This window comes from Amphibalanus amphitrite, unplaced genomic scaffold (genome assembly GCF_019059575.1).
Source record: "Amphibalanus amphitrite isolate SeventyFive unplaced genomic scaffold, NRLGWU_Aamphi_draft 000455F_arrow, whole genome shotgun sequence".
NCBI classification, from domain to species: domain Eukaryota; kingdom Metazoa; phylum Arthropoda; class Thecostraca; order Balanomorpha; family Balanidae; genus Amphibalanus; species Amphibalanus amphitrite.
The window spans coordinates 104378-114263 of NW_024881949.1; the positions used below are offsets into that span (position 1 = coordinate 104378).

Here is a 9886-nt window from a genome sequence, read left to right on the forward strand (position 1 = left end):
CTTCTTCGCAATAAACCCGCACTCTGGGGTCTCCCGGGCGTGTGACGAGGTGGACAGAAGCGGGGGACACAACAAGTGGCGACGAGTATTCGAACCGTGAGTTTTTCCGCGTCATAGTCGTGTGGCGCGATGGATTTCACGGCCGCCCCGGCACCGTTTCTGCCGATCGCCGGCGCTGAGCCGACGGTTCCGTGGCCTCGCTCCGTATGTTCGAACATTTTTTGTGTGCCGTTGGAGGGGATGCGTTCGCCCCGGCACGCCGCCAGCAGTGCTTCTGACGTGCCTTGGAGCGGAGGGCCAGCGGGTCTACGAGTCCCTGCCGCCCTGTGTTAAGGAGGAGGGGGAGGACGACTTCGCTTTCACCCGTCGTCGTCTGGAGGGGCACTTTGCCCCCAGGCAGAACGTGTGCGTCGAGCGCTACCGTTTCCGTAGCCGCGCCCAGCACCAGGAGAGACAACGGTCCAGTGGGTCTCCGTACTGCGCCAGCTGGCCAGTACCTGTGAGTACGGGGCCCACACTGATGAGTTCATAAGGGACCAGGTGATTGAAAAGACGATCTCACCTAAGTTACGACAGAGACTGCTAATGGAGGGGTCTGAGCTGTCCCTGCCAGAGGGCCCGTGGGAGAGGCTGATGGTGGACATCATCGGGCCGATGCACGGTCCGCCGACCGAGAGGTACGGCATCGTGCTCTGCGACCTCTACAGCCGGAGGTCGCGCTCTGCTCTGACGCGACGGCGAGCACGATCATCCAGTTCTTGGAGACGCTATTCGCTCGCGAGGGGCTCCCGCTCGAGCTCATTTCTGACAACGGCCCAGCGTTCAGATCGGCAGAGCTCCGAGCATTTCTGACGAAATGTGGTGTGCGGCAGACGTTCAGCTCGCCGTACTCGCCGCAGACGTGCGGGCTGGTCGAGCGGTTGAACCGCACGATAAAAGGGGCCATTCAGTCGGCTCGGCTGGCGCGGGAGCCGCGCTCACCCTACCTGCGTCGGTTCCTGGGTGAGTACCGCGCCACTCCGCACCCCGCCACCGGGGAGACGCCGTTCCGCTTGATGAGGGGGCGGGAGGCGCGCACGACCCTGGACGTGCTGAAGCGGGACGCGCCCACCGGGAACAGCCGAAAACGCGCGGTACGCCGGCGGCACCGCCGCTATCAGTCGGCGTACAAGAGGAGGTACGATCGCACCGCGACCGCCGCCCCCAGTGGAGGCAGGACTGGGTACGGGTTCGTAAGCCAGTCAGCGGTCCGGGTCGAAGGCCAGCCGGCGGTCCAGATCCGGGAGAGGACCGGCCCTGTGAGCTACAGGGTAAGCACGGGGGACAGAGTGCACGCCAGGCGTCTCGTGCCGGGGCGTGCCACAGAGGAGCCGGTAGTGGAGGAGCTACCGGCCAGCCTTATTCCGGATTCCTCGGTCCCATCTGGGAGCGCTGAGGGCGCTGTCAGTCCGCCCAGAGTTCGCCCTGTGTCACACGCCGCCGGGGAGCTATCCGTGCCTCGGGCGGGTCCTCAGACCTCTCCTGTTTCTCCGCGCCGTGGCAGTCGCCGGCGCCGGGCTCCTGACCGGTTCACGCCGGACCGTACCAGTAGGTAGGTCGAGGGGGCTGCCCCGAGTAGAGTGTGTTCCCTCAAAGGGAGGGGTGGTGTTGGAGTTTGTTTGTGCGCCGAATATGTCTCAGGCGCGCCGAAGTTGTATTTATTTATTACTCTGTTTAGTGCTGGATTTCTGTGACTGTATTACGTATATTTAGTTTCTTGTTGAAGAAGCGATCCTATATCTGTAATGTCGGATCGAGTTCTTTCGGTCTCCGTAGATTTAACGTCGAGCCCTGATAAGAGACTAAGGTGTAGTAGTTGTAGTTTACGCGGTCAGTGATGGCGAGTGAAGAGGACCCCATCACTACAGGTTCATTCTCTTCCGGAACGTGGTATTGGAAATGTAAACAATCGGTTATGTTGTGCTTTCCCTTGGCTTCTTCGCAATAAACCCGCACTCTGGGGTCTCCCGGGCGTGTGACGAGGTGGACAGAAGCGGGGGACACAAAGACTTCTGTTCCAGTCCACGCACGCGAGCTATGAATGGTCACTCGATGGTAGAATTACGACAACGGAAGCTTAGTACCAAGTCCCGGTAATGCAAACAATAGAAATATTCATCATCAAATCTCTACGCGTCTTCAGCGACATAAACACGCAGTCTTCAGTTAATCATCATGCCATGCGCGCTCTTCACATTACAATTGTGAGACCAATCATTATTAGTCACTGAATCCTCAATTATTTTTTGCGCAATGCAAATGCCGTTTCATGGAGGCTCATTTATCAAGAAGCCGAGCTCAATGGACTGCGGACAATCGATGCCATGCGGTCATTGCTGATGTCACGTCATGGCAACCGTCACCACCTTGAAGGTGAGGTAAGGGAGCTCTCCCACGCACCAGCACCTAGCTACAGTAGGGCAGCGTCGTGGTGAGCTGACAGCTAGCACGACGATACGACACTTCCATTAAAGCAGTTCAATAATGCAGATGTCTTGTCAAATAAATTCAGTCGAGATTGGTGAGGCAAACGTCAGCACTGAACATTCTTGTCACTTGTGACTTAAAATTGCACGTACAAGCCAGAAAATATTTTCAGAAAAATAAAAAGTTAGTAGAGAGTGCATGACGTAACAACCATTTAAATATATTTAATACAACTTAAACCACTGAGAGATCCCAGAGGGAGGCATTTGGGGCATCTGTCCCTCACTCAGCGGCCGCATTTGGCCGCATTGAGGAAAGTTCGCACTTTTTCTCGCGCAGAGAAACTCCAGCACTTCTAAGCATGCGAAAAGTTTTCAAATGCACTACCTAGCAGAAAGAAGTGAGATACGAGTAACTTTATTGAAGAATCTGTTTTAAGGGGAGCATTTTTGCAATGATACCAGGGTCTCAAGCTTTTTTGGATCCGCTAATGGATTAAATTCAACAAGCTATCTCTAATCTGCATGCTAGCGAACTTACAAAGTAGCACCTACGAGGATGACACTGAATTTGTCCTCGCTGTTTCGTTTTCTCAACTCCTGTAGTTATTCAATGACAGTTAAACATTAGTATCAAGCATTAAACCAATTTTCAAGCTACCGATCGCAAGTTCAGCACTGCATGTTACGGTTCCGTGTAACACCTCCGGAGGTCATGAGGCCTGAGTGGACGACAAATATAATAGTTAGGTTGCTGCGTAACGAAATGGTGTATCTATAAATGATAAGAGTTTGTAGCTGTTTCTATAAAGACCAAACACAGAACACAAACGCTTGTCAAAGGACCTAACCACAAAACAGTTGGAAAAAATACCGGCGGGCAGGTGTGGCGGCCGTTAAGCGTTGACAGCGCTGAAAAATGGAAAAAGTCTTCACACAGTTATACAGTCATCACACACAACACGATGACATCAAGCCTTCCGAATCCAATGTCCTTGCGGGCGTAAGCGCTGACATCTCGGCAACCCGTCTGGCCCGGTCTGGCGCTCCCTGCGCTCCCGCCCTCTCCCCCCTCTGCCGGTCCTCGACGGCCGACAGGTATATAAGCAGCCAGCTGCCGGGGAGACGCACCAGTGAAGTGGAGTCGTCTTCACCGCCGCAGCAGACATGAAGCTGGTGAGTACCTACCTAGTACCTATCCAGTATCTTTCCAACGCTAAAAAAGGCTGTAAAATGATGGTCCCGCAGTTCTCACTTCTTTGTTTTTATTTCTGTCAGCCGAATATTCCTGATATTTGGAGATTAGGCAGACCGGCGACGGAATCTAAGACATCATATAGGACCTGGCGGTGAGCCTTGGACAATGCGCTATGCACGATCTGTGTTGATTCCGCACAAAGGTATATAATTGATTCCACCCGTGAACCATGAACCAGGAGGTTCCAAAGAGTGTAAACTAAGAGAAAAAATGAATCCCAAAAACAGGACCATGGCAAATTGCGACACCACTTAATTTTTTCTCTCGACAAATTCACGGTGAGATTTGATTAATTACCACCGAATGCTTGGTAAAAATGTTCAGATTACGATCCAAGCGGATCTTTCGAGCTTCACCAAAATTAAAGAGCTGGATCCATGATCCTATCCGCTACCGGCAACAATAAAATATCTGTACGATCAGCTCCAAGATCCACTTGCTCAGATTCATACCATTTGGTTGGTTGGTATGTATTGCCATAGTTTGGTCGTACTGACTAAACTTAACAATTCCCGTCAATCAGTACAGGGTCCAGCTCCGGCACAAGTTTTCTCCTCTCAAAAGATGTGCTCTCCAAGTTGCTATATAAGAGGCAGCGAATCCTAATAGCTTCCAGTATATTTCCCACGAACAGGGAGTTACGAACGAACACAATTTGACATGCCGGCAGCCAGGTTGTGCGGCACAGACGGCCTGATTTTCGACCATGCCCGTTTGAGCTGTAACGGGAAGGTGTTGAGCTGGCCACCGGCTTCTGTTTGTCCAGGTCCTGCTGGACGATAGCCCAGAATTCCTCAATCAGGATTAGGTCCGGAAGGTAGCCGGCAAACATCTCCTTCCTTCAGAAGTCCGGCATGTTCGATTCGTAACATCTCTGGGCTTTGGCACAGCGATGAGCCGGCGCACCGTCCTGAAAGAGAATGCATGTCGACTTTCCATCGATCATGCGTCGACCTGAAAGTAAGCCGCTGGAGACTCTTGTGGTAATGAGCCTCAGAGAGCTCTTCCAATAGCGTCTCACGGTCCGCTGTCTGAGATGGAATAGCCCTTGCACGTAAGCCGCTTGGCCAATTTTGTCGCCAACTGACCCCTCTTCCCGGCCGTCTTTTTCAATGCGATTTCTTTCATGGTCGAAATGGTGAACGAACGCCCAAACTGGAACGATCAGCAACGCTGCCAACAGCCGTATATGCTTGTCCCACCAACGCCGAACTGTGCAGGCAGATGTCCCAACTGATCAGCAATGGCATGCTATGTCATTTCGGCCTGGAGCATGCCATTGCCGACTGTCTGGTTCAGCTCCCCAAGATAGAAATTTCAGGCCTTCATTTTTCGACGCGGCCGTTCGGGTTAACAATCTGTGTGAAACTGGCCGTAGCTCGGTGATCCGTGACCTGAGGTTCGTTCGCGACCTCATGTCACGCAGCCAAGGGCCGTGCAATGCAGGGGTGCAGCAGCCAGAACCGTTATCCCTTAGGGGTAGAAAGGATTAGGGACCGGAAAAAGTTGTCATAAGTAGAGGACAGAACTTTTGCCGGGCCCTGTATACAGCAGAGCAATGTGGTGCCGCAGCCGCAGATAAATAAGTATGCTGTTCATAATGACGTACGATTTTCCAGTCGACACAGGACACCGTCCCACGCCCAGCAGTTTATGGGCGACGTGAGAGCAGTGCCAGGGTCAACTGAGTGATTTCTTGAATGAGATTTGTCATCTGAGTGATCACTTCAGTCTTAAGTAACGTTCGTCCAGTGACAGCCCGGTGCCCGCTCCTCCGCAGATGATCGTGCTCGCCCTGGTGGCTGTGGCCGCCGCTCAGGACGACGCCCCGTACGTGGCCGGCAGCGACCGCGACGCTCAGATCGTCAAGAACGACTTCAGCATGGACGAGGCCGGCGGCTTCGTGGCCGACATGGAGACGTCCAACAACATCCAGCAGGGCGCCACCGGCACCAGCTACCCGGGCCAGGACCCGGAGACGGGCAGCTACACCATGAGCGGTACGTGCCGCCCGACAGACAGCGGGGGTGGAGGACCCTCTGGCGCACTCGCTGGAGTCTCGCTCAGTGACCTCTCTTTATTCCATGCGACGCAGTGGGTTTTGTTGGAGTTTTGCCGTCGCCAAGCCCCATAGAAACTGGTTCCAGTTGCCGACATGTCAATACGATGTCACAGCGCCGCCACAAGTTGTGGTAGCAGGACCCAAGTTTCGCCATGGCTTGTGTGACTTTGGAACTGATGTTGTCATGTCACATCCCTAGTGTCTGTCTAACATGCTCATACAGTGCTCAAATTGCTCAGTCGCCAAGTCTTCTCAATTGCCGACATTGACGTGAGACTCATGTAGACACTGTCATCCCGCCCCTGGAGCTGTTATCCCGTTGACACTGCCCTCTGCTCCGTTTCAGGCCAGTACTCGTACGTGGCGCCCAACGGACAGACGGTGACGGTCACGTGGACGGCCGACGAGAACGGCTACAGCGCCGAATCGGACGCCATCCCGCAGCTGTCGGCCGAGCACCAGGCCGCCATCGACGGATCCGTCGGCGCCCTGCCAGAGACCTTCAGCGACAGCGTCTAGAGCCACTCCGGATCCCCCCACACCAACGCCTGGCTGTCCGCTGAAGGCCGGTGACCGCCCTCAGTCAGAGGCGGCCCCGCCAATCAGTGGTGTTCGCAACGCGAGTGACTGTGAGCGCATTTTACATACCGACTGTACCTACCCTGCAATACATGATCATCAGGTGACGTTGATTGTTTGCCATCTCTTCGCCTGTTTTTGTGCCTTCCACAACCACCTGCCACGACAGAAACTACGGAAACTAGGAGTCAATACGCACCAAGCCACGGTTTAGTCCCTTTCCGATGTCGTAGGTATGCACTACAGTCGAAATACAACCTAAGGGGCAGTAAGCGATAGACTGGTAGCTTAACGAGACAATAGCTTTGCTACGCGATTTTTGCATCATTGTGTTCTCGATGCTTGGGCGGCGCGTCGAATAATATACACTTTGTTTAGATAAGGTCAACCCAAGGTGATGACCTCGGGCCTCGGCTCAAGGTCAGGTCAGAGCCACTCAGGTCACAAACCAAGTCGAATGGGTCATATCGCATATCATTCAATTTGGCAGGTTTCGCTAAGTCGATTGGTGTTTTTCCCGTACTAGCTAATTTTAAAATTTGATCGAGAGTTAGTGACGAACAACTCACATGACCCTAGTGACGTCATAAATTACGTCGTGCAAGGTCAAAAATGCAAAAGTGAAGCATCGAACTTTGTAAAATTGCAAGGAGTGCATGAAGTCATGATTCCATGAGCCTGAAGTATTTTTGGATCATTCCAGGGGCCAAAATAACAGCTTCCATACTTTTGCAATGACTTATAATGGTGACAGACCTGACCACAGGTAACCTTTGGGAAAAATCTGGGATATACTATGCGAGACCCCTGGAGGATACTAGTCACTGTAAGATTCATCTCCATGTGAAAACTCTTCTGGAACTGAGGGCATTGCGAAGTTGCAACATCTTAGGAACGTGCAGAGGCTCACTTATGAAGTCACATAGGTCACTGATCTGACCTGGCTTGAAAATGCCATTGATTTCAAAAGATTCGACTTCAATCAAAGCTCAGGAATACCAAACTAAAAACTTTATCTGTCTGTCGCAAGCGTATTCCGAGCTATTGCAAAAAAAAAACTTTGGGGGAGGGGGGCAAGCAGCCGGCGAAGGGTCGACATCGGGTGTGAGGCATCTCATGCAGGGGTGTACCTATGGTCGGGCAATTTTGACATTTGTTTTTGCACAGCTGACGCTGAAGTGGGAGTAAGCAGTATGTACCGGGTTAGGGAGTAAATACACTAGCTTTTGAAAACTAGAAAACTAGCTTTAGGTGTTTTCCAAAAAACTAGTGATGTTTGGAGGGCGGAGACGGGAAGTCAATAAATAGGCGACCTATTGACTAAGCAGCCTTGATCAAATAAAGTTACTGAATCACCTACTGATGTAAACACCAAGATTACGTAAACACGGCCATACCGTGGACTGAAATCGTCATACACAATGCTATTCAGTATTCACACCATGTTACAAATAGTAGTCGTTTGTAATTATTTCATTATGAATGTTTTTCTCCATCAAGTCTGACACAGTGCTGGGGTGCGTCTCTAACAGGTTTTATGGAAAGAGTTGCCCATTTACTAATCCAAAAATGCTGGATAATGATGGATTGAACTTTCATCCAAACTGTTGCGAAGCTTTGTTTTCCAGACTTCACTATTGACCTTAACCAAAAAAATGACCCGGAACAAATTTAGGCACGTCACGAGTGACCGGCGACCCCACCGTGGACAGAGGTAAAGTAAAGAATGTTGGAGAGGTTTTGGATAATTTGGTAGGCTGACCAAGATAAATCTGATCTGAGACCGTATTGCTTAGGTATGTTTGGGTTTTCCACTGACGAATACGCCCACCGGTCACCACGGGACTGAACGTCGTACTAACATTTGCTCCGCACAGCCACAGATGTCGCCCTAATCGCGGCAGATGTCGCCCTGGTCCCACAGGCTCCGCTGAGACTGACTCGTGCCCACCGGACTATGAGAGCTGCCCGTGGTGCCACTTTACTTTACACCATTCTCTCTTTTTCATCCTCAGGACTGTCAAATCCTTCTCCTCCTCGCGTCTCTCCAGGCTGACGGTCACCTTAATCCGACACAAGTATAGCTCCTCAGAAGCAGGCTCTGGTGAGGTGGAGAGACCGTTTGCGGGGCTAGGTGGCCTGTCTGTCCATCGAGACAGGATCAACCACAGCGGCGCACCAGGCTGGCCGGCATGGCCAGCCAGACTATTATCATCCTCAATTTCTATCATCGCTCCAGCTCTGCAAAGGTCTCGCTAGACCGAAAGGCCCAACCAAAACAAAACAAACAATTGCTACAACTGAGAGCACAACCGTTCCTGCCTTCCTCAACACCAGCTCCGCCCGCACCGTATCCTTCCTTACCCTTCCCTTTCTGGGCTGGCGGTCAGCCCACCAGACGACCGGTGGTGAGGGCAAGATTATTACCTACAGACCTACCTGACTACACCCTCTCCGGGGCGACCGTTTGACGGCAGGGCGGGCGTCGGGCTGTCCCTACGGAACACTCCCTTCCCCGGGGACAGTCTCTGTCGCTGCACCGTCGGCGGTCCGCAACAGTCCACGTCTAACCCCACAAAGCTCTGCAATGGCCTTTTTAGGCCGCAAGACTAGAGAGCTTGCTTCCAACTAAGCAAAGAACCGCCACATTGATATTGAGCCGGTGCCATTCAATGCCACTTAGCTTTTGCCGCGCAGCTTTCTTATCATACCCTGCATGCCGTTGTCTGGGGGCTTACCTGGAGTCCGAGACACGATTTGTAACCAGCAGAGTATGCCAAAATTTAGGAACGGTAACACAAATTGAACCAACTGCAGTCTGATAACCAGCAAACAAATATGCTTTCAGACAGGCAAAAAAAACCGAATAAACATTACTTGCGACATAACTATATACTTTATTCGACCTTATTTAAAGCAATCTTTAGTGTTCACTGTCCTGAGAGGTAGAAGAGCAAGTAAACATTTGTACGGTGACATAAATTCCTTCACACGCATTCGTCATACATTATACATCACAGTCCTTGAAGTGTGCGAAGTGTGATGTGTATCGACTGCGCAAGTACATATTTATGTCGCCACCTTGCTGTTTTACCTCTCTGGACAATAGTTTGAATAAAGTCGAAATGTTTGAAAATGGATAAAGTAATTTTGATGTCATATTATCAGATTTCTATTAATCCTGAAACATGCACGAGCATACAACCTGCAAATTGACGTAAAACCAGCTGACTGTTTGTAATTAGGATGATCTCGACATCAGCTGAACGACAAATTGAGACCAGCTATAGACAGGACAGCTATACAAATTGATGCAGCTATAGCTACGAAGTCAGTGTGCGTATGAGCGATCGTGAAAATCAAACAATGCAACTGGGTTATAAGACGCCTGTAAAACTCACGCCAACTTATGTAATGTCATTGTCAGCCACCGGATCACCAAAAAGTCAATCGATTCCGACGCAGAGCAGACTTTTGGAGCAGAATCCAGCAGTCGTCTCTGATTTCCCAATCCACGTTCCG

The 9886-nt window shown here is 51.4% G+C and overlaps 1 protein-coding gene across 1 annotated transcript; it reads left to right on the forward strand.

Moving 5' to 3' along the window:
• Nucleotides 1-3543: 3543 nt before the first annotated feature.
• LOC122391801 (larval cuticle protein 16/17-like) lies at nt 3544-6471 on the forward strand. The gene is made up of 3 exons (XM_043386053.1): nt 3544-3641; nt 5504-5723; nt 6132-6471. The coding sequence occupies exons 1-3, from the start codon at nt 3633-3635 to the stop codon at nt 6302-6304; spliced, it is 402 nt and encodes a 133-aa protein (XP_043241988.1). The 5' UTR covers nt 3544-3632; the 3' UTR covers nt 6305-6471.
• Nucleotides 6472-9886: the final 3415 nt, after the last annotated feature.

What these genes read in the sequence shown, in the direction of transcription:
- LOC122391801 (XM_043386053.1), top strand. An exon ending in GGGCAGCTACACCATGAGCG is followed by an intron (nt 5,724 to 6,131) that starts GTACGTGCCGCC and finishes GCTCCGTTTCAG; the next exon opens with GCCAGTACTCGTACGTGGCG.